Source organism: Rana temporaria, chromosome 1 (assembly GCF_905171775.1).
Source record: "Rana temporaria chromosome 1, aRanTem1.1, whole genome shotgun sequence".
NCBI lineage: Eukaryota > Metazoa > Chordata > Amphibia > Anura > Ranidae > Rana > Rana temporaria.
Genome location: NC_053489.1, coordinates 394,698,483 through 394,723,697, shown reverse-complemented (window position 1 = coordinate 394,723,697; position 25,215 = coordinate 394,698,483). Strand labels below are relative to the sequence as shown.

The following is a 25,215-nucleotide window of genomic DNA, read 5'->3' as shown; positions in this document are numbered from 1 at the left end:
GACAGGATGCAGGACAAGCTGGATGCCCATGACAAAGTCTGGGGGCTGTGGCACCTTTGGGAGGACCCACCATGAACAGGTAAATGAGCTGCTACGATGACCTCTTCCTTCTATCCCTTCTTTTTCCTCTACCATGAGTATTCTTGTGACTCTCACTATCCTATAAGTTTGCTATAGGTTATTACGTGACACCATAATACATGATCAACGTCAGATATGTGAGTACTACCGTTTTGGAGCATATTGAAAGAATTTTCAAGTAAATATCTGAAAGAATTGATGCATAATGCGATCTGTATTTTCTGCAATTGAAATATTCTTGTATTGTAAATGCAAATAATATGTTATTTGAGGAAAAAATTAGTCACAAAGATGAATTATGTTTATAATTGTTTCTGCAGGGTTTGGTCCTTTTGGCGAGCATGCTGTTAATGCAAGTTGGGTGGCTGTACAGGTTAGTGATTTTTTATTTGTGGTAAAATTATTTATAAATGTCTCAAGTTAGATTGAAATCTTGACAACAATTCAGACCATGCACTCTTGGATATGGAGGCTGATTTACTAAAGAGGGTGAATATTCACTTAAATTTTTGAAATGTGTGATAAGTAAATTCCTGTTTACCATTTCATCTGTGCATGATGCATTATTCAAAAAACAGGAATTCGTTTTTCACATAGTTAAATATTAATAACGCACATACAGTTGACTGAAGATTCTTCGTGTATTTAGTAAATCGGCCCACCCATCAGTTGGCCGACGCATTACAATATGTTTGTGGCAATAACTTAATTATTTTTGGAATCTTAAAAATGAATAGCACTGGTAAACATGGTCAGACCACAGCGATGGCAACTCTTGGCCTTCGTCTAAAATTTGCATCAATTCATTTAGTCATGCAGAAAATGCAGTCTGTTAAGTCCACCCCAGGAGTCAATTGCCTGAATATTATCCAGTTGAGTCCATATATTTGTATTTCCCAGGCATATAACCTAATTTAAAGTCTGTTTGCTTCAGTGGTATAGATTATGGCTTCATATTTGTCCATTACGTATGCAGACTCTTTGCTTTCTGCAAAATGGTGCACCACAGTGACTGTTTTTTATTGTTCCCTTATGTAAGTGCTGGTCTCTGGCCATCTGCTTTAAGCTGGAACTTAGGGCAGTTGATAAATGCTAAACATGTGGAGAGGTACTCGGATGTCATTGCATACATTGCTGAACCAACAGTGACCAGGAAGGGCGGCTTTCTGGATATAGTCAACAATACTGAATCTCTGTAGTATAGATTGTACCGAAGCCAGAGAAGAAAGGTGGTTGGTAATTGTCATTATCACATCATCTGCAAAGAAGTGAATTTTGTGTTCTATGGTGCCAATTTTAAATCCTGTGACTTTTTTACGTCCTATCCCATGTGTTTTGCTAAGGATTCTATCATGAGGTTAAAGATGAGCGACGATAAAGGACATCCTTGTTGGGTGCCATTAGTAATTTAGAATGGCTTGGAAAGCCTCTCGGATGTGTATACTTGGGAAGTTGGTGATGAGTATAAAGCCAGTATGGCGGAAAGGATGTGGCCATGAAGTCCAAATTTGCAGAGGGTCACTTTTAGATATGACCAATGGACCCTATCTAATGCTTTCTCTGCACTCAAGGATAGAAGCAGAGAAGGCGTTTGCGTGCACTCAGCCGTATGAATTGTATTAAGTCTGCGTGTTGCATCGAACGTTTGTCTTCCTTTCGTAACCCAGATTGATCATGATTTTTCAGTAAGGGCATTAAGTCTATCAATCTGGTGGCTTTTGGTTTGGCACATAGTTTTTGTGTTTTAATTGAGAAATGGGTTGGAAGTTTTGTAGCGAGTTAGGTTCCTTACCTTGCTTCGGCAGTGTTATAATCAATGCATTTAACATTTCTGGCGAAAGAAGAGCCAGCGTCATTGCATAATTGTGACAAAAAGGGTGCCAGTACTGTTCTAAACCGTTTATAGTATTCCCCAGTAAGGCTATCTGGTCCTGAGGATTTGTCAGATGGTAGGGTTGAAATTATAGCCATAATTTCCAGTGGCGTAAATGGTGCATTTAATGTATTGTTGCTAATGGGATATTTTAGGGATATTTATTTCTTGTAAATTCTCCTGTGTGAATGGTTGTGTAAGAGTGGAGTAATTTTTTGGGTTGTAGAGTGTAATATAGTGACTAAATGCATCTGCAATGGCTTGCGAGTCTAATAATTTATTTTCCCAAGTAGGGTGGTAAAGATGTGTAGTTTTGGTGTAGTGGCCTTTGACTCTGATAGCCATGGCGTTCCCTGCCGTGTTGCCTATAGAATAGTGTTTAGCTTTAAAATGCTTTTTGGCTTTTTCAAATGATTGGAGTAAATGCGCCCTCAGTTCTTTTGAGACCTAATAATTAAGCTTTTAGTGCAGAGTCAGCATTGGTTTGGGTTTGATTCTAAGGTTTTAATGTGTTGTGAGGGTGTCTGGATGCTGTGATTTCTCCCCCCCCCTCTGGCACTTAATTGAATGACCCCCCCCCCCCCTCATTAATGCTTTGAGCATTCCAAAGTATAGTATTCTTATTAGAGGAGGTTCCTTTGTTCAGTTTAAAAATTATTCTAGGCATTCACGAATATAGCCTGAATGAAATGGATAATCGAGCCATTGGCTCTCCAGATCTTTGTGTGAGGGTTAGATGGTGATTGTCGGTCATTGTGATGAGTGCATGGTCAGACCATGTTATAGCTGGTTCGGACACTTTGGGTAGAGTCCATTTGTCAACCAAAAAGTTAATCTACCCAGGTGTATGAATTGTGGCGGTGAGAGGAGTAGTCCCGTTCGGGGGTGTGGAGGCATCTCCATACATCATATAGGTTGTTGTTCCTTATGAAGCATCCCATAGGTAACATGAGTCTGCTGGTGTGGGAAGAGGTATCTAGAGAGTTGTCTGGTACAATATTGAAGTCTCCGCACATGAGGCGGCCCTGGCGAATTTTTTTTGCTTTTCTTCATCAGTTTGGATAGGAATCTGATTTGTTTGGCATTGAGTGTGTATACATTAAAAACACTAGATATACTATAGTTAAGGTACAGTCCAGGGCGAGGATCTGCCATTTGTGTCCACAGGGCTCTTGTGGAGAGTAAAGGCGATTGTGTTTCTGATGGTTATCATGACGCCATTTTTCTTCGTGGGTCCTGACGATTGGAATATATGGGTGAAGTTTTTGTTGGTTCAAAGGGGTTCTACATTGATTTTAAAGTTGAGTTTCTTGTATGCATAGGATTTCACTGGGAGTCCTCTGTGCTGTACGCCACAGGGATACTCTTCTTTTTTTTTTTTTTTTTTCTTCAGGTGGTTTAGCCCTTTGGCATTAACCAACAATTAACCAACAAGAATTTTGGCATCTTGGAGAATGTGTTGATGCAGTTGTGATAATTGTTTTGGTTACTTGGTTGTATTGGATTACGCTTAAACTCAGTCGATGTTGGATGTAGTCATTGTTTTACCTCTGTAACGGACGTATGAACTATTCTGCCAGGACATCCTATAATACTCCTACAGTGAGGTCTACAAAGAACTGCATGGCTCGTTACAATTGGATTTACCACATTGTATTCTGAGCTCAAAGGGTTAATTATACAAGGGACTTTTTAACTGCTGAATGCTAATATTCCCTTTACATAGCTAATGGACTCTCCTTTGTGTAGTAACAGCCTCCTGCCAGGTGTATGCTAACGTGATGATCTGTGAGTGTATATTGTTCTAAAGGTTAATTGAATTCTATTGAGAAAGGAATGTGCCAGGTCATGTTAAGTAGATCTCGGTGCCGGAACGTCTAGCGACTGATTGATTCAAGGAGATTATTGTGTTTGAGTTCTGGTAATGAAGAAATGTTTATAATTAGCTCAAAGAAGGTGATTGAAGCTTCCCCACGGTGTGATGTGTGGGTGGGGACAGTTTGATTGTTCATGTGCCTTGAATACTGTATAAAATCTCAGAGTGAACCATTAAAAAGTCAGTCCTGCTTGACTCTGCAAACGTAGCCCGTCTCGTTTCTTGAAAGGGCGTTCGATGGGATATACCGGCAGTACCTGCATATCGCAGCTTGCCAGGGAAAAGGACTTCTCCAACGGCTGATACCCTCTCACTACCTGGGTAGCCGTTACATTGGTTGGCAGCAGCGGGATGGTCCTTTTATCCAAAGAGCAAGTTCTGAATGGAGTCGCAGTACGCCAGGCTAAAAAGATCCACACTAAAAGATCTATTGGAGAGTCGTGGTAGGAGCGCCAGTAACAGACCACGGAGGAAGCTGATAGCTGACCTGCTGGAGCTGGACGAAATGGATGGATCCATGGAAGGAACGGAGCCCCTTGCACCGCTCAGCGAGGAAGATGTAATTACTGGGATTGTACAGCGGAGATTATCCTTGTATCCAGAAACGTCCGTGGAACTAATAAACCAGCTGTTCCGGGAAGCACGGGAAGAGATACAAACGAAGAGGGGACAAGAACTGGAACTGGTAAGAGCGAGACAGCCCATTACACATGCAGTTCCTACCCCCCCACCCGCGGCTACAGGAAAGAAAATGCCGTTCACTGCATTTAAAGCTTTTGTAGAAAGTGAGGAGGAAATCGATGGATATTTGGCGGACTTTGAGAGGCGGTGCTCACTACACCAGGTACCACCAGACCAATGGGTCACTATTTTGTCGGGGAAATTGTCGGGCAAAGCCAATGAAGCCTTTCGGGCTCTCGCTCCAGAGGATATTTTACAATACCAGAAAGTTAAAATGGCGCTGCTAACCCGATACGCTGTAACTCCAGAAGCCTACCGCCGTCGCTTCCGGGAGTCCAAGAAGGGGGCTGTGGACTCCCACATGGAATGGGCCAACCGGTTACAAAGGGTGGCATCCCTTTGGGTCCAAGGGTGCAAGGCCAACACCGGGGAGGAAGTATTGCAGCTGTTCCTAATGGAACATTTCTTCCAAGACCTGGCCGCAGACATACAAGACTGGGTACGAGATCGCCGTCCCGCTAACTTAAACGAGGCGGCTCGGCTAGCAGATGAGTACGCGGAAACAAGGAAAGTAAGCCAGGGTACTACACGTCTGGCTCATGAGGTAGAACCGCGTACTCCAACCGTCACCCCACGCCCAGAGTTTCGGGCTCCAGTCCCACCGGGATTCGTCGAGGGTGACGTGCCATCACTGCAGCAACACGGGACATATTGCTCGTTATTGCCCTCTGAGAGCTACAACTACCAACTGGAGACGGACAACACCCAACACAGAGGTCACTCCATCACGTCCCTCTGCGGCCCACTGCCTGGAGACCGAGGGGGGCCCGGAGGAATGTCTGGGAATTTTGTATGAGGCAGACCCAATACAAGCTGCCTCTCCAGATAACCGTCAGCATCACCGTCAGGAGGTACGGGTGAATGGACAAGTAGCACAAGGCCTAAGACACTGGGACTACAATCACGTTGATTCAAAAACATCTGGTAAAGCCAGAAAACGTGTCCACTTGCACAGTTGCCGTCCGGGTCGCAGGGGGTGCTGTATTTCGCGTACCCACCGCCCGGGTGCACTTAGACTGGGGAGCCGGGTCAGGAAAGACCACAGTTGGTATCATGGACAACCTACCTGCTGAGGTTGTGCTGGGCAACGACATTGGCCCTCTGACTTCGGCTTATTTACCTACACCTGCTGCTGCTTGTCCCGTGACCACCCGAGTTGCTGGAATCAACTCGCTTGCTGCTGAGACCTGGGTAAGACTACCTTCCCCGACATGCACTGTAGATCCGGCACAATATCAAAGTCTAAAATGGGAATGTGACAAGTTGGCCAGTGAGAAATCGGAGATGCAACGACACTACGTCATGTATTATGAGATGTCCCGTGGCTTGAACATTGAAATGCACAAACGGGCGGAAATTGTCAAAAGATTAAATGGGATTTGCATGCAGGTGGTGCCTTATCTGTCCCAAGAACATCAGCAACAGGTTTTGGGAGCCATTGAGAGAGCAAAGCAAGTGACTGTTCCAGAACTGAATCCCATTATCCACCTTCACCACCAGCTACCGACCTGGTAAGCCAATGGGAATGCCGACGGACTGTCCAGGCAAACGGAACTTTTACCCTAACAGCAGACCGGACATCCCCAAGTTGACCCGAAAAGGATCAATCCGGGTCTGCCGGAGTGTTCCACAAAAGAGGAGCAGTGTAACGGACGTATGAACTATTCTGCCGGGACATCCTATAATACTCCTACAGTGAGGTCTACAAAGAACTGCATGGCTCGTTACAATTGGATTTACCACATTGTATTCTGAGCTCAAAGGGTTAATTATACAAGGGACTTTTTCACTGCTGAATGCTAATATTCCCTTTACATAGCTAATGGACTCTCCTTTGTGTAGTAACAGCCTCCTGCCAGGTGTATGCTAACGTGATGATCTGTGAGTGTATATTGTTCTAAAGGTTAATTGAATTCTATTGAGAAAGGAATGTGCCCGGTCATGTTAAGTAGATCTCGGTGCCGGAACGTCTAGAGACTGATTGATTCAAGGAGATTATTGTGTTTGAGTTCTGGTAATGAAGAAATGTTTATAATTAGCTCAAAGAAGGTGATTGAAGCTTCCCCACGGTGTGATGTGTGGGTGGGGACAGTTTGATTGTTCATGTGCCTTGAATACTGTATAAAATCTCAGAGTGAACCATTAAAAAGTCAGTCCTGCTTGACTCTGCAAACGTAGCCCGTCTCGTTTCTTGAAAGGGCGTTCGATGGGATATACCGGCGGTACCTGCATATCGCAGCTTGCCAGGGAAAAAGACTTCTCCAACGGCTGATACCCTCTCACTACCTGGGTAGCCGTTACAACCTCAAAACACCGTTATCGACACTACTACAATCCCTCACGAATACACAGATTAGGCTTAAGTGTTAAAGCAAAACATGATTGATTTAACCACTTCAGATCCGCGCTATGGCCAAAAGACGGCCGCAGAACGGACCTGAACTGCCGGGTGGACGCCCTGCTGTTTTCTTCCACGTTGCGCGCCGCCAAGGGCACGCATCGCAAAAAAGTTGTCACGCGGGTGACTATGCGTGTGCCTGGCGGCCGCGATGTCCGCCAGGTACTCGCGATCGGCAGTCACAGAGCCAGGGATGTGGATGTCTGTGTGTAAGCACAGACATCCACGTCCTGTCAGGGAGAGGAGACTGATGCTGTGTCCCTTGTACATAGGGACACAGATCGTTCACCTCCCCCAGTCGGTCCCCTCCCCCCACAGTAAGAATCACTCTCAAAGAACACATTTTAACCCCTTGATCGCCCCCTAGTGTTAACTCCTTCCCTGCCAGTCACATTTATACAGTAATCGGTGCATATTTATAGCACGGTTCGCTGTATAAATGTGAATGGTCCCAAAATAGTGTCAAGTGTCCGCCGCAATATCGCAGTGCTGACAAAAATTGCAGATAACCGCTATTACTAGTAAAAAATTAAATGTCATAAATCTATCCCCTATTTTGTAGGCGCTATAACTTGCGCAAAACCAACCAATATACGCCTATTGCGAATTTACATTTATTTTTATTTTTTTTCAAAATTTTCTGTGTTTTTGTTTTTTATAGTGCAAAAAATAAAAATTGCAGAGGTGATCAAATACAACCAAAAGAAAGCTCTATTTGTGGGGAAACAAATTATAAAAATGTTCATTTGGGTACAGTGTTGTATGACCGCGCAATTGTCATTCAAAGTGCGTCAGCGCTGAAAATTGGTCTGGACAGGAGCGGGGGTTTAAGTGCCCAGTAAGGAAGTGGTTAAATGAGTTGTTAGTATAATAACCTAAGAATTGCAGATCGTGTTTTAAATCGTATTATCGCAAGAATAAACCATCAATACATCACCAGATATTGTAGCATCACCTGTTGCCCAATGATTGGGGGACATCGGCAAGGGGAATCGGGAAAATCGCCACAAAGGCACGTCTGCCGCTTCTTCAGAAAATCCCACTTTTATACAGTAAAACCTTGGTTTGAGTGCATTTTGCAAGACTAGCAAAACTTTTAAATACATTTTGACTTGATATACAAGCCATGTCTTGATAGAAGAGTAACGTCATGTCCCAACGGAGTATAAAATAGAGAGGTGCCTCGAAGTGTAGCAATATGGTTACATTTAACCACTTGCCGACCGCCGCACGTCTATTTATGTCGACAGAATGGCGCAGGCAGATTGGCGTACAGGTACGTCCATTCAAATCTCCCGAGTGCGGCCGCAGCTCCCGGGAACTCTATGTTCCTGGGAGTCCCGCGATTGCAGTCGGCAAGGGCAGAACAGAGGAATGCCTTTGTAAACAGGGCATTCCCCTATGCTGCCTAGTGACACTGATGACGTTCCCCCTGATCGGGAACGGTCATTAGTGACGTGGGAACACTTAACCCCTGCAGCGCCACCTAGTGGTTAACCCCTTTCCCTGCCAGTTTATTTATTTTTTTCAGTAATCGGTGCATTTTTTTTTAGCACTGATCACTGTAAAATGACAATGGTCCCAAAATGGTGTCAAGTGTCCGCCATAATGTCGCAGTCCCGATTTTTAAAAATCGCTGATCGCCACCATAACTAGTAAAAAACAATTATGAAAATGCCATAAAACGGTCCCCTATTTTGTAGACGCTATAACTTTTGCGCAAATCAATCAACAATTATTGCATTATTTTTTTTTTAACCGAAAATATGTGAAAGAATACGTATCGGCCTAACCGGTGGAAAGTTTTTTTTTTCTGCATATTTTTTTTTTTTTGTTTTTTTGGGGGCGATATTAATTTTAGCACAAGGTAAATATATTATATTAGCTCTATTTGTGGGGGGGGGACATTTTGTTTGGGAGCCACGTCGCACGGCTGCGCAATTGTCAGTTAAAGCGATGCAGTGTCGAATCGCAAAAAGTGGCCTGGTCTTTGATCACCAAATTGGTCCGGTGCTGAAGCGGTTAATGAAGGTACAAAATTTAGAAACTCACAGGGTTGATGATTAAAAGAGGCAGGCATCCATGGTAAAGCAGACTGTGCTCCACCCCACCATCAATGTCATCCCTTCCACGAGCGGTTCAAGCCTCGCTTTCAGATCGCTCTACTGCAGGGTAGTCTTCCCGGTCACGATTGCAGACCGACAGTGGTGAGAGCCGGAGGTGGGGAGGACGGTCTATGTGGACGGCTTTACCCTGGATGCCTGCATACTTGGATGTGCCTCCTTTTTAATCAACCATGTGAGTTGCTAAATGTTGCGTCTTCATTAAATGTGACCATATTGCTACACTTGGAAGCGCCTCTCTTCTCTTTTATTCTCTGCAGCTCCTGATGGATTTTGCTTCTAATCCCCTCGTGGAGGCTTCCATTTGTGGATGGACATTTTATGGTTACACAACTTATCACATTGCTGTAATCCCTTTTTTTTTTTTTTTTTATATGGACTATAAACTGAAGGACTTATGAATAAATGGTTGTAGAATGAATCATTTGGCAAGATGGGAATTCCCATCTTGCCAGGCACCTCCCGATTAAGTGTGGTCACAAAACTTAAATACTTAGGGATTTGGATAACGAAAGACGTCACCCAATATGCAAACTTAAATCTCGCCCCATTGTTATTAAAGTGGAAAAATAAATGTGATATTTGGAAAAGACTGCCCTTGTCAGTAGCAGGACGATGCAACCTAATAAAAATGTTGTGGCAGCCACAATTACTATACGTCCTCCACAATGCACCCTTATGGTTAGGATTTACATGGTTCAAGAAAGTAGAGTCACTATTTAGAGAACTTATATGGAGAGGTGGCCAAGCTAGGATAAGCTTGCAAACACTCCAATTACCAGTAAAAGAAGGGGGCATGGCGGTTCCACACCCGAAGCTATATTTCATTGCGTCACAATTGCAACATCTGGCAGGGTGCGGAACCGCTGAGAGTGATGGCTCCATCAGCCGTTTGATGTTAACAAATAACCCTCACAAACTGCTGGTGGAAGCCCTAGAGGCAGATTTCTTCCCCTATAAACACCTAACAGTAAAATTTGCTATCAAAGTATGGCACACCACAAAGACCCTATTGGGATACATTGGCCTAACAGAATTTTCACCCCTATGGAAAAATAACAACCTGCAGGAAGTAAGTATAGAAGAATCAAGTGAGTGGAAGTGACAAGGCATAACCCGCTTAAAGCACATGTTCGAGGGCAATACCCTGAAAACATTTTTAGATCCAACTAGGGAATTGAATATCTCAAACAAAACATTCTACAAATACCTACAGGTCCGCCATGCTATTCAAGCACAATTTAGCTCCAAACCAATTATATGGACCCAGATCCCTGTCCTTCTGAAGATAATCAAGGCAAGTATGGCCAAGGGCCTAATATCACTAACATATAATAGTTTGAGTGCTAGTGCAATAAGCAGAGCAGGACCGGCCAAGAGTAAAGCAGCGTGGGAAAGAGACTTGGGAATAATATCACTTGAACAGTGGGATAGGATTCTTCAACAAGGCGCATTGGTCTCAATTGCTCCAGCGCAAAGACTCTCCCACTTGTTCTTGCTACACAGGGTATATTTTACCCTGCACAAAATGTTTAAAATGGGGTGGAGACAAAACAACGAATGCCCGAGATGTAAAAATAAAGGGGACCTAATACATATGGTCTGGAAGTGCCCCAAACTCTATAGCTACTGGAGGGAAATAGTAGAGAGGATAAATAAGGCATTTGGAACATCCCTTGATCCAGTGGCTAGGACCTGCCTCTTGGGGAGCATAGAAGACACAAGAGTCCCTCAAGACAGCGGGGAAGCTATACTGAGATGCCTTTTCCAGGCACGTAAGACGATAGCCCAAAAATGGCAGGCGCAGACCCCCCCGTCAGTAGTCAACAGGCTAACATCCATGAAATTAACAATCTCAAATGAAAGAGTGTACTTTACCAGACAGGGGAACTATGGGAAATTTGAAAGAATATGGGGGCCGTGGTTGAGGACGACGGGAAACCAAGTTTAGGGGAACCCGCGTAAACGATTCCAGAACGTCATCCCCCCCCCCCCCCCGGCATCGATGGTTTTTCTTCGATGCCGGGGTGGGATTGCCGGGAGCTCTGATAGGGTAAACCACCCTGGGGAACTTTGTCTTCTCATATTAACACAAGGGGACTCTGTTAACAGAAAAGTACAGGGGCCTCCTCCCTTCTCTTCTTGTCCTATACAGGAGATCAATTAAAGGGGTAATACGCTTCCTTAGATAGGGGTAGGGTGGGGGGGACGGGGAAGGGACAAGAATAGATGTATGGCTAGGAGATATAGCAGGCATCAGGTACTTAAATACCCTTAAGTTAGAAGTACGGGCAGTATTGGCTGTAGAAGCGGTCTCGTTTTTTTTTTTTTTTTTCTTGTCTCTTCTGTATTGTATGTATTCTTATATGGTGTAACACTGTTACCTGATGAAATATGTGCCTGCTGTACTAAGTCATTTTAAAATCAATAAAAAAACAATTAAACTAAAAAAAGAGATGAGGGAAAAAGGAGAATGAATCATTTGAGTTTCCATTATTTCCTATGGGGAGATTCGCTTTGATAAACAAGCGCTTTATATTACAAGCATGCTTCCGGAACGAATTTTGCTTGCAATCCAAGGTTTTACTGTATGCATAATTTGCAAATTGTTATCTGTTGTCATGCGCAGTATATTCTGATCATGCAATCATCATGTATAACCTTGCGCACTAGCTATATTCTGCGTGTGACTGGCTCATGCCGTCATGCGCAGTTGCTTTTGACTATAAGTCATAGATCTGGTCTTAAATGGTTTTACCTCATTCTTGACTTGGTGGAGAAGGTAACTATAACTTTAAACTACAGAGTATTCTAGACCTTGTAGTTTGAACTATATTCACCTTCTCTACTGAGTATTCTACTAGAATCATGGCAATTGAGTATCGATCATCCTTCACACACAAATTCTACACATCCGTATCGCATATGTATTAGTCACCTTTAGGTCATCAGATTTTGTTGAGTCTGGTAAGTCTTGGCTAGGAATTCTCTTGTGCTCTCAGGGAGGTAAAGAGGTAAACAGTAAGTCCATGGTTAAGACGAGAATGAAGAATAACAGCAAGGGTAACGGGGGTCAGCAGCAGTCCAAGGCAAACTGCTAAATATTATAGAGGGTTATAAGCTTGTGTACTATCTGCAACGAGCAGGCACTGAATCGGAGTGCAGGACTGGTTTTAAATACCCTGGTATAGACTTGTAGTTTGTATGATTCTTGGAGGAAGCTTGGTCTTTCTCCTTTTAGTTTGGCTGTGCTGGTACAGCTAATTCAGGTATAATTCCCCAAGTGTGAAGCAGTTGTAGGCCCTCTTCGACCGTAAATATATATATATATATATACAGGGAGTGCAGAATTATTAGGCAAGTTGTATTTTTGAGGATTAATTTTATTATTGAACAACAACCATGTTCTCAATGAACCCAAAAAACTCATTAATATCAAAGCTGAATATTTTTGGAAGTAGTTTTTAGTTTGTTTTTAGTTTTAGCTATTTTAGGGGGATATCTGTGTGTGCAGGTGACTATTACTGTGCATAATTATTAGGCGACTTAACAAAAAAATATATATACCCATTTCAATTATTTATTTTTACCAGTGAAACCAATATAACATCTCAACATTCACAAATATACATTTCTGACATTCAAAAACAAAACAAAAACAAATCAGTGACCAATATAGCCACCTTTCTTTGCAAGGACACTCAAAAGCCTGCCATCCATGGATTCTGACAGTGTTTTGATCTGTTCACCATCAACATTGCGTGCAGCAGCAACCACAGCCTCCCAGACACTGTTCAGAGAGGTGTACTGTTTTCCCTCCTTGTAAATCTCACATTTGATGATGGACCACAGGTTCTCAATGGGGTTCAGATCAGGTGAACAAGGAGGCCATGTCATTAGTTTTTCTTCTTTTATACCCTTTCTTGCCAGCCACGCTGTGGAGTACTTGGACGCGTGTGATGGAGCATTGTCCTGCATGAAAATCATGTTTTTCTTGAAGGATGCAGACTTCTCCCTGTACCACTGCTTGAAGAAGGTGTCTTCCAGAAACTGGGAGTTGAGCTTGACTCCATCCTCAACCCGAAAAGGCCCCACAAGCTCATCTTTGATGATACCAGCCCAAACCAGTACTCCACCTCCACCTTGCTGGCGTCTGAGTAGGACTGGAGCTCTCTGCCCTTTACCAATCCAGCCACGGGCCCATCCATCTGGCCCATCAAGACTCACTCTCATTTCATCAGTCCATAAAACCTTAGAAAAATCAGTCTTGAGATATTTCTTGGCCCAGTCTTGACGTTTCAGCTTGTGTCTTGTTCAGTGGTCGTCGTCTTTCAGCCTTTCTTACCTTGGCCATGTCTCTGAGTATTGCACACCTTGTGCTTTTGGGCACTCCAGTGATGTTGCAGCTCTGAAATATGGCCAAACTGGTGGCAAGTGGCATCTTGGCAGCTGCACGCTTGACTTTTCTCAGTTCATGGGCAGTTATTTTGCGCCTTGGTTTTTCCACACACTTTTTGCGACCCTGTTGACTATTTTGAATGAAACGCTTGATTGTTCGATGATCACGCTTCAGAAGCTTTGAAATTTTAAGAGTGCTGCATCCCTCTGCAAGATATCTCACTATTTTGACTTTTCTGAGCCTGTCAAGTCCTTCTTTTGACCCATTTTGCCAAAGGAAAGGAAGTTGCCTAATAATTATGCACACCTGATATAGGGTGTTGATGTCATTAGACCACACACCTTCTCATTACAGAGATGCACATCACCTAATATGCTTAATTGGTAGTAGGCTTTCGAGCCTATACAGCTTGGAGTAAGACAACATGCATAAAGAGGATGATGTGATCAAAATACTCATTTGCCTATATATATATATAGTTTCACTCCATTTCTGGTAATTATTAATTTAGGTCAGGAATCCCCATTGATGAGGGATTTTGTGGTTGTTGAGGGGTTTAATGATGGTGTTCAGTTGTCTGACAAGTGTATTGAGAGGGATCTGCATACAGTTGTAGCTTTGCATACAGTGTTGGAAGCTGGCCAAGATGTCTTGCCTGTGCCAGGAGTTGGTCTTTCGTGTGATAAAAATTAATTCTCGTTAAAACATCTCGAGGGATCTCTGCAGGAAGGTGAGCTTTGGGGAGACAGTGTTATACGATCAATGATGGTTTCCATTGGCAAAAGATCAGGCAGGAGCGTTGATATTTTTTTTTTCTGGCATACGGGTTAAGATCAGTTGGAAGAATTACCTCACGGGTATGATCATCCACGAAATCATTTACAGTTTCAGTCATGATGAGCATTTGTTCAATATGATACACTTTCAGTTCCATGAAACTAATTTCTCACTTGAATTTAGAGAACATGGATGAAATAAGCATCTCCTTCATAGTGGTGTCTATAATAAGGTGACCAGATTTTTAAAATGAAACCTGGGGACATATTTTTTTTTTCTAGTAATGATGGCAATCAGCGACTCTCTGCCCATCGCCGCAGCCGCCTGCCTCACAGCCTGTCAAGTCTTCGTACACACGACCGAACATGTCTGCTGAAACTGGTCCGCGGACCAGTTTCCGCAGACATGTTCGGTCGTGTGTACGGCCGACCGGACAATTTTCCGACGGATCGGACATGTTTCCAGCAGGCAAATGTTTCTTAGCATGCTAAGAAACATGTCCGCTGGAAGCCTGTCCGTCGGACATGTTCGGTTGTCTGTACGACTCACCGGACTTGTCCGCTTGGCCAAATGCCCTCGCATGCGTCGAAGTGATTTGACGCATGCGTGGAAGCATTGACCTTCCAGGGTCGCGCACATCGCCGCGTCATCGTCGCGGCGACGGCACGGCCACGTCACCGCATTTGCTGTCCGTGGGAAATTTGGTCTGATGATGTGTACAGCCATCAGACCAAAATCTGGCGGACCGTTTTCATCGAACATGTTCCGTCGTGTGTATGAGGCCTTGCTCTCTGGGCCCCGGCTACTACTGGGTGGCGTGTGGAGGAAGATCACTCCGCCAGGGAAGGCAAGAAGATAAGCAGGCAGACAGCAGGCCGGGACTTTAGCCAAGGCAGAAGAACATGCGAGTGGAGCTGAATGCGCATGCACCCGAAACTGAAGAAATATTCCCCCCCGCTCCGACCAGCACATGATCATCAGAAAGGGGCACAAGTAATGGAAAAAAATAACCCCCCCAAGCTAGTAGGAGCGGCAGAGCGGGGGTGCGTAATTCAGAATTATAATTCTGCACTGACTGTCTTTGAAATTGCCCCAGCCCCTGTTCAAATCCAATCTGGGGACAAAACTGGGGACAGACTTGGTCTGGGGACTGTCCCCTGAAACCCGGGGATGTCTGGTCACCCTAGTCTATAACCAGTTGGCTAGATGTGGGGAAATGCTGCTATAGGAGATGGATGGGCTGACTGTGTGAGGAGATTCTCCATTGCAGGGCTTACCTCATGAGCCTGTGTGCCAGAATCCAGGCACATCCACGACTTGGCTGGATGAAGAAGAGTTTGAAGAGTCATTCTGCTGGGATATTTCTAGGCCATCTGCATCAGGCAGGTCAGTGTATGAACAGTCTTTGTGCTGTGAGAGGCCACGAGTGCCATCTTGGATTTGTCCTCCCGGTGGCTGAGAGAAGAAATCAATTTTTTTTTTTTGGCTGCCAGTGTTCTTTTAATTTGCGATATGACCCGGGCTGGTGTCCCTGTGTGAATGGGACTGTGAATGGCATAGTTGTATCTCTGGTAAGCTGGTGATGCTGTTCGGTTCTCCGTTCAGTACTGGAGCTGTGTAATCGGGTGTCCATACTCCTCAGCGGTTGGCCACGCCCCCACTGCAATTAATTTGAGAAGGCTTTTTCTAAACATACAGTCCTCAGTCAGTTGACAATGTAGGCAGTAGGACGTTGCTATCATTGGACACCACAAAGGTGTTTAATAGCGTTGACTGGGGGTACTTATGGGTGGTACTGGAATGCTTTTGGCCCACAGTACATCTCATGGGTGTGCCTACTCTATGCTCAACCACAGGCTGCAGTTGGGGCTATCGGAAAACTATCTCACACCTTTGATCTGAAGAGGAGTACTAGGCAGGGGTGCCCTTGTTAGCCTCTCCTGTTCGCCTTAGCGATAGAATCCCTGATCATCAGGATTAGATTTCATTCCGGTATTGTTGGCTTTAGATATGGGAACATACAAGAATATCAACAGTATGAGTTTAAGGCACTGTGTCTCTGACTGCTAGTCTCATGAGATTTAGTGATGTCACTCTTGTGCTGCTCACTGTTCTTGCTAGAGGCTCTGTGGACTCTGAGGATGAAAATCCCTGCCCCTTCCAGGATGGCCACCTCCACACACACTCTGTGCAGAACAAGGCATGGTAAGTGACTGACTAAGCTGAAAAGTTCAGCTTTAGAAAGACCACAGGCAATACTGGTTTGCCTTTTTCATGCCTATCTTTGGGCACACCTTCCAAAGTTTTTTTTTTATTTTATGTTTTGTTCTTTCATAATTGCAGGGAATGTGGGTATTTTCTGAGCTGAACAACCTATGTCTGTCCATTAGTGCCTTTCCCTGCTTGGCAAATGTTGGCTGCTTAAAGCGGAGTTCCACCCAAAAGTGGAACTTCCGCTTAATTCACTCCTTGCCCCCTTACATGCCACATTTGGCATGTATTTTTTTTTTTTTTGGGGGGGGGGGGTGGAGTGGGACTTCCTGTCCCACTTCCTCCTTCCACCCAGGGACCGCTTAGGCGATGCGTCATATCGCCTTTTGGCGGCCCCTCCCTGTAGGTGATCACCTGGGACACATGACAGGTCCCAGGCGATCGCCTGTCCACTCGGGGAGCGCTGCGCCGTTCGTGCATGCGCAGTGAGTTCCCGTCCATGAAGCCGTAAAGTTACAATTGAGGCGACGACGGAGAGGGGGGGGGGGGGGGGGAGAGGAGCGAAGCATCGCTGGACCGCGAAACAGGTAAGTGTATGTTTAACTCCTTAAGGACCGCCTAACGCCGATATATGTCGGCAGAATGGCACGGCTGGGCACAAGCACATACCTGCATGTCCTCAAGTGCCCAGCCGTGGGTCGCACACGCGACCCGGTCCGAAGCTCCGGGACCCGATTGCCGCCGGATTCCCGCGATCAGTCACAGGAGCTGAAGAACGGGGAGAGGTGTGTGTGTGTGTGTGTGTGTGTGTAAACACACCTTTACAAAAAGTAAAAAATATTGCAATTTTTTTTTCAAAATTGTCGCTCTATTTTTGTTTATAGCGCAAAAAATAAAAACCACAGAAGTGATCAAATACCACCAAAAGAAAGCTCTATTTGTGGGGGGGAAAAGACGACAACTTTGTTTGGGAGCCACGTTGCACGACTGCGCAATTGTCAGTTAAAGCGACGCAGTGCCGAATCGCAAAAAGGGGCCTGGTCCTTTACCTACATATTGGTCCGGGTCTTAAGTAGTTAAAAGCCAGCAGCTACACTTTTTGTAGCTGCTGACTTTTAATGAACATAAAAAAAACGGCTGTAACTCCCCTTTAAGGAAGCCTAATAATGTATTGTTGGAGCTCTTGATTTCCACAAGAATAGGCTTTCTCAAATTTAGAGCATGGGAGACTCTTGTGAAAGAAGTTTTTATAAGCTCTGGTGTGACCACCAAGTTACAGCGAGTATAAATGCACAAGTTTATTTTACTTGGAATATGGTTTCGGTACTAAATGCAGACCTGTCGTTTTTGATATGCATGTTTCCCATGTCTACAATACAGCTTTGCTGTCTGTCCTCAAATTTGTCATGCCAAATATGAACAGATGTAAATATCAAAAAAAGTATATTCTACGCTGTGAATATTAAATGTCAGGTATATTGATGTATATTGATGTAAATGCGTGCCAGTCAAAATGTGACCTGTAATACATGAAGAGACGCAGTGTAAATCACCACATGATAAGGATGGCGGAAGATGTTTGAAATTCGGAGCTAAGAGGCTGTTGGTGAAAAACGGACCATACTTACGGATTCTATGGGAAGGCAGGGGGGGAGAAGGGACATGGTGAACTGTCGGGTATAGCTCCCTCTCTACTCTGAATTACATACATAGGACCTGGAAAAAAAAAAAACCCAGGTGTAATATATAGGCCAGGCTCATATACTGGTCTTGCTGAATTTCTTGGAGGCTGGACGGGATATGCAATACCGGGAAAAGGTCTGAGAAGGAAGTTCATAGCCAACCTACCCTTCCTCTATTACAAAACTTCTATATTTAAAGGGAAAAAGGGGGTCTCTGCCTGATCGTAACTCTTTGCGGTCGGAATATTACTCCCCGGTTAAGACTAGGCAACGTCCTGTAATAGGAGACGATTAAACAAATAGGGGAAGAGGCCTTTAAAATCCACCTTTAAAAAAAAAAAAAAAAAAAAAGGGGGAAAGAAAGAAAGAAAAAAAATCTACTGCTCCACCTATCCCTGCTTTTTACATGAATTACCCCAGTCCAAAGGAACCTCTCCCCAATCGCCAATTCTCTCAAAAATTCGATAAAAGAGGTCAAGCTGGGGAAGAGAATTAGAAGGAGAGAAAATAAGAATATGAGTAGAATGACGAGTAGATCAACTAAAGGGGGGCCCCCAATTACCCCAAGTAATACAACAGCGACAAGCTCAATTAGACCATTTGTGACCAGGGGGGAAAGCCCGCGTGCCCCTGGGGGCCAGGGAACAACGAAGCAACAACAACAAGCAAATAAAATCAAAAGGACCGATAATAAGATACCCCAGAGTGACACCTCCAGAGAAACATCTATAGAATTAGGAGAGGAAGGGCCCAGGGGAAGTGGACTGGAAAGCAGTAGAATGGAAGAACGAAGTGCAGATACACAGTCCCCCTCAAAGGGAGAAATGGCAGAGATGCTGCTTAAGTTGGAAAATGTGATAAAGGGGGAGATACAGAACTTACGGGCAGATTTTGGTCATATGCTTTCCAGAATAGAATCAGCAGAGGAACAAATAGAGAAACAAGAACAGGAATCAAACTCACTAAAAATTCAGATCGAGCAGATCAAATTACAACAGAGGCATATTCTCTACAAATTAGAAGACCAGGAAAATAGAAATCGGAGACAAAACTTGAGGATCAAATCAATACCAGAGAAGAGGGGCGAGGATCTCAGGGCAATCATGCAAACAATATTTAACCCTGTACTAGAAAGAACAGAGGACAACCCAATTAAGATTGAACGGGTACATCGAGTAGGAAACCCGAAAAGAGGGCCCCCAGAGCGAACTAGAGATGTTATAATAAGATTCAGATTCTTTGAAGAGAAAGAAGAAATATGGAAGAAGATGAGGGGGAAACCCCCGATAGTTTTTGAGGGGGCGGATCTCCGGATATTTACCGATGTGGCCCCAGAAACCTTGGCAAGGAGATGGTTGTTAAAACCACTCCTAAAAAAGTTGATGGATTTAAATATCAAATATAACTGGGGTTTTCCAGCATGTTTGATAGGGACAAGAGAGGGTAGATCTGCGACCTTGAGATTCCCCGAGGACTTAAGTGAATTTTGCAGGAAACTGGATATTCAGATCCCCGACTTGCCGGGTTGGGAGTAGGGGGGGGAGAGACGAGGGAGAAGGGGGGCTCTTCTATGAGACCCCCCATCCCGTCCCCTCTCTTACCCCCCCGGCTCCTACTTAGGTAAAAATCTGCCCCCTTAGGACCCCCTTCGATGGTGCCCTTCTCTCCTTACTTTCCTTCCATTTATCCTGGGGGACAGGGGGACACATGTTGGGCACAGGAGTGAACGACCGAAGCAAGGCCCTTTTTTTTTCCTTTGTTTCAAAAAGATCAAAATCACCCGGGGTTTTCCTGCTTGTTGAACTGGGTCTTGAAAGGGGAGATCTACTGTGTTAAGAATTTCTGAGGACTTAGCGGGCTTTGCGGGGAACTGGAGATCGGGCACCAAATCTTTTCGGGGTGGGGTCGGGGGGGGGGGTCGAGGGGGGCTCTATTCTGAGGCCCCCCTGTCCTCTCCAATCTTCCCTTCCCAGCCCTGACCATTAGCACAGTGTGCCACGTTAGGACCCTTCTTTTTGAGGGCTCCCTTGGTGTGTTGTGCTTTCCTTTATATCTTTTTTCTTTTTTCTTCTTTCCTTTTTTCTATCTATCACCCTGGTCCGCTTTCGGGACCCGAGAGGGCCCCAGGCGGTCACGGGGAAGACTATCGGAGATTGTTCCCCTCCACCCCTATCTAAATGATAGAGGAGGGGGAGGAAAACTCTAAACCTCACCCAGAGCGATCTGGACCAAGACATGGTAGTTGGTCTAGTGGTCTTTAATAGACCAAACGGGAGGGTTGGAAAAAGGGAGGGGGGAGGGGGAATGAGGGGGGAGGGGGGAGGAGGGAAGGGGGGGGAGGGATGGAGGGGGGGGGGAAGATGCCCTGTCTCACCTGGACAATTAGATGTGAGCGTGAACCATAGAAAGGAAAATTGTAGATCTAGATCGAGGATTAAAAAACAAAAAAAACGAGGATGCCAGTAATTAAATGCCTATCATACAATGTTAAGGGACTAAATAGCCCATACAAGAGACATAAGGTGTTGAAGGAACTGAAATATTATAGGGCAGATATCGCATTCCTACAAGAGACCCATCTGACAATAGGATCAAACGTTAGGATGCACTCGCCAGACTTTCCCACTTGGTATTATGGAGATACCATCTCCAAGAGGGCTAGAGGGGTCGCAATTGGGGTAGCCAAGGGTACAAGGTTTGTGCTTACAGATAGACTAATTGACCCAGAAGGGAGATTCCTCTTTTTGAGAGGAAAACTGGAGGAGGAAGACTATACCCTTGTAAACGTATATGCACCTAACATTTCCCCAATGAAATACATTGTGGGAATTTTGGGGAAATTAAAAGATTTCAGTAGGGGAAAGATAATACTAGGAGGAGACCTAAACTTCTGTATGGATCCGAAAGTGGATAAATCACACCGGACATTAGAAACTCATGACACACAATTAAGAAAGGCCAAAGCTAGCTTATACAGAAGTCAGTTAGTGGATACATGGAGGATTTTTAATCCTAGTCAACGAGATTATACTTTTTACTCCCAGGTGCATGGTAGCTATTCTCGGATCGACCACATCTTCGTTGATCATAGAATGCTGGAGGGCGTGGTGGAGACGAGAATAGAGCCCATGACGATCTCTGACCACGCACCCATTAGTATTTCTATAAAAATCTCGGGCAATCAAAGGCCCTATCAAAGCTGGAGAATAAATGAGGAACTATTGATTGAGGAGAGAAGCGTAACAAGGGTCAAAAAAGAACTAGAAGAATATTTTAAGATCAATGAAACGGAGGAAATCTCGGCGGCTACCCTATGGGATGCCCATAAGGCAGTAATAAGAGGGGTCCTGATCTCCGAAGGAGCAAGGAGAAAAAAGGAAGCGATCAGCAAAAAAGTTAAATTAATAGACGAGATTTTCAGCCTAGAACAAATACACAAAAAAGAAAGTAAGCAACGAGACGTATACCTATCCCTTGTTAACAAACAAAATAAACTTAAAGATCTCATGGATCAGGAAACAAGAAAAGAATTCAACTTAATAGCAGGGGAAAGATATAGGTGGGGAAATAAAACAAGCAAACAACTGGCTCGGTTGGTGAAAAAAAAAAAATCAAGGAATTACATTGACAAAATCAAAAATGATAAAGGAGAGGTTGCCCATACAACAAAAGAAATTGCCGAAACATTTAGATTATACTATGAAAAATTATACTCAGTTGAACAAAAGATTTGGCAGATAGGAGAGAAAGAAAATAAGATCACAACCTTTTTAAAAGAAGCAAGACTCCCAAAAATTAGTCAATTCGACGCAGAGGGGATGGACAGGCCAATCACGGAGAATGAAATTAAGTTAGCATTAACAAACTCAGCCTCAGGTAAAAGCCCAGGCCCAGATGGCTTTACAGTAATGTACTACAAAAAATGTAAAGAGATACTACTACCAAGGCTATGTAAGTACTTCAACGGCCTTGGGAAGGGGTACAAATTAAGTAAGGAGGCCTCAGAAGCAATTATCACTGTCATCCCGAAGGAAGGCAAAGACCTGAAAGGATGCTCGGGGTACCGGCCAATATCCTTGCTAAACACGGATATAAAACTGTTCGCAAGGATTTTGGCCGGGAGAGTTAAGCAGGAAATGAATAAATTGGTGCATCCAGACCAGACGGGGTTCATCCAGGGTCGAGAGGGGAGAGACAATGGCGTCAGAACACTTTTGATTATCCGGAAAATGAGGACAATGGGGTCCCCAGGTCTACTCCTGTCAATAGACGCAGAAAAAGCGTTTGACAGGGTAGACTGGGGACTCATGCTCTCTACTTTAAAGGAAATGGGGTTTGGCCAGGGGATGATGAACTGGGTGGCTGCCCTATATCAGTCCCCTATGGCCAAAATTAAAATAAACGGCAGCTTCTCGCAAACATTCCAAATGAAAAATGGAACACGGCAGGGGTGTCCATTGTCACCACTGCTGTTTGTGTTGTCAATGGAACCCCTGCTAGCCAAGATTCGTAATAGCCAAAAAATAAAAGGGATCAAAATAGGAGAGGAGGAACATAAACTTGCAGCTTTTGCAGACGACGTCCTCTTCTATTTAACTGAACCCAAAATATCAATTCCAAACCTATTAAGCCTCTGCTATGAATATGGAGAAATTTCTAATTTTAAATTAAATATCACCAAAACGAAGATCATGAGCATAAATGTTAGTAAGATAGAAGAAAAATCCCTGGAAAAAAAACATCGTTTCGACTGGGTCAGTGAACTTAAATACCTTGGGATCATGTTAGCCAAATCAATTAAAAAAACGTACGAGATAAATTTTATCCCATTGCTAAACGAAATTAAGAAAGAGACAAAAAGGGTGGAAAATAGAGCAATATCATGGATAGGACGAATCAATTATTGCAAAATGGTCATCATGCCAAAGGTCCTATATAAATTCCAGATGATCCCCATAGCCCTCCCGAGAACTCTACTCTCAGCCCTTAATAAATTAATTATGAACTTTATATGGAAGAACAAGAAACATAGGATATCTTCTCAAACATTAATGCAACCAAAAAAAAAGGGAGGACTCGCCGTTCCGGATGTTAAGAGATACTACGATGCGGTTATATTGACAAGGGTGGTGGAGTGGGCCAGACTCAATAAAGAAAAAAGATGGGTAAGTTTAGAAAATGAATTATCACAGGCAAGATTAGATAAGATAATTTGGAACCCCCCCAAATTTAGGACACTGGACATAAACCTACACGAGATAACAAAAAAGGCACTGAAAACATGGGATATAGTATATAAAAAAATTGAGAAAGAATATAACTCACCTCTCATAGCACTGAAAAACAACGATTTCTTTGCACCGGGTAAGACACAAGTGGGGGGGCATTGGATTAAAAAAGACACGGCACAATTAAGAGACATAATGAGTGAGGGTCACATTGGAACACTGCAGGAGCTAAAACTTAATAAAAATTTTATGGAAATCAATGAGTGGAGGTATCAGCAGCTTAACCATTTCATCCAAGGTCTCCCCCACCCTTTGAGGTCAGGAGACCAGCTGTCAGACTTGGAAAAAATCTGTACCACGGAAAGATCCAAAGGTATTGTTTCAAAACTTTATAGGATCCTAATGAAGATGGGGGAGCCGGGTATACCCCCATTCATTGAAAAATGGGAAAGGGAATTGGGCACAAAGCGGGATAGGACTACAATAGAGAGAATGTTGACTCTGACCCACTCCTCCGCGGTGGATAGCCGCACGGCGGAAATGTGCTTTAAATGCATTGCCGGTTGGTATATGACACCGGATAAATTAAAACAATTTAAAGAAGGGCAGACAGGGAACTGCTGGAGGGGGTGTAGCACACTAGGAAATATGGCACACCTTTGGTGGGGATGCCCTAAGATAAAAGAGTACTGGGAAAAAATATTGGGATGCGTTGAGGAGATCACAAAGAAAAAGATAAAGATGGACCCATGGGTTGTTTTATTTCATGGGGGAGAAGAAGGTATTAAAAGGTACAGGGAATCACTGATACCGCACCTCCTGAACGCCGCCAAGAGATTAATCCCTAGAAGGTGGCAAGACCCAGACCCCCCTCTGATTTGGGAATGGATCGACGCAGTCGAAGAAACATACAAAATGGAAGAACTGAAAGAGGGTTTAGAGGGCAATAATATTTTATTAAGCACAAAATGGGAAAACTGGAGGATCTTCAAGAAAACTTGGAGCTACGCAGAAAAGCTAAGGGAAGAATTTTAAACGCTCTCCTAGAAGAATATTAGAAAGATCTACAGGTCTGAAGAAAATGTCTAAGGTGAGACAGGGGAGGGGGGGGGGAGGGGTAGAGGTTAGGGGGGGTAAAAATTTGAAATGGTCAACCTTTTGGTATTTTTATTTGCTCTTTTGCAAGAGGAGGTATATATATGGGTTTATATGGGTTCATTGTATATGCGCATGTTACAATAGCATATGAATAATAAAAAAAAAAAAAAAAAAAAAAATATAATAATAAAAAGGAAATAAATAAATAAATAATATATTAATTAAAAAAAAAAAAAAAAAAAAGAGAAACCCTTATAAAGAAAAGCGACACTAATGATGCAAAACCAAAATAGAGATGCAATGGGCTGGTACGTAGAACATGAGCATATATCCGCACTCTATGAGGAAGAGTCTGAAGTGGAAAAAAAAAAAAGAAAAAAAAAAAAAAAAAAAAAAAACGTAGATCTGCTAAATAAATGTAAATAAATTCTAGTTCTACATTTTTTAGATTTAGATGCAGCCAAATTCTGCCAATATCTAAATATTACTCATTGGTTAAAAACACATTGCATGTTTTCTTTATTTTTAATTTCCTGCAGGAACTTGAGAAGATTGGTTTAGGAGATGATGTTGATTTGCATGTGTATGAAGTTCCAGTTGAATATCAGACTGTGCAAAGGTTAATCCCAGATTTATGGATGACCTACAACCCTGAGGTAAGTTTGAGGACATATTCACTCAACACAGTGTGGTATATTGTTTCTGCGCCCTACTACAGGTACAAACAA

At 43.7% G+C, this 25,215-nt stretch overlaps 1 protein-coding gene across 1 annotated transcript in view; it reads left to right on the top strand.

Moving 5' to 3' along the window:
- PGPEP1 (pyroglutamyl-peptidase I) overlaps nucleotides 1-25,215 on the top strand; it is an 82,774-nt gene that overhangs the window by 42,412 nt on the left and 15,147 nt on the right. Inside the window, exons 2-3 of the mRNA XM_040322681.1 lie at nucleotides 402-454; nucleotides 25,027-25,143. Coding sequence (XP_040178615.1) covers nucleotides 402-454; nucleotides 25,027-25,143 — 170 coding nt within the window. The remainder of the gene's footprint in view (nucleotides 1-401; nucleotides 455-25,026; nucleotides 25,144-25,215) is intronic.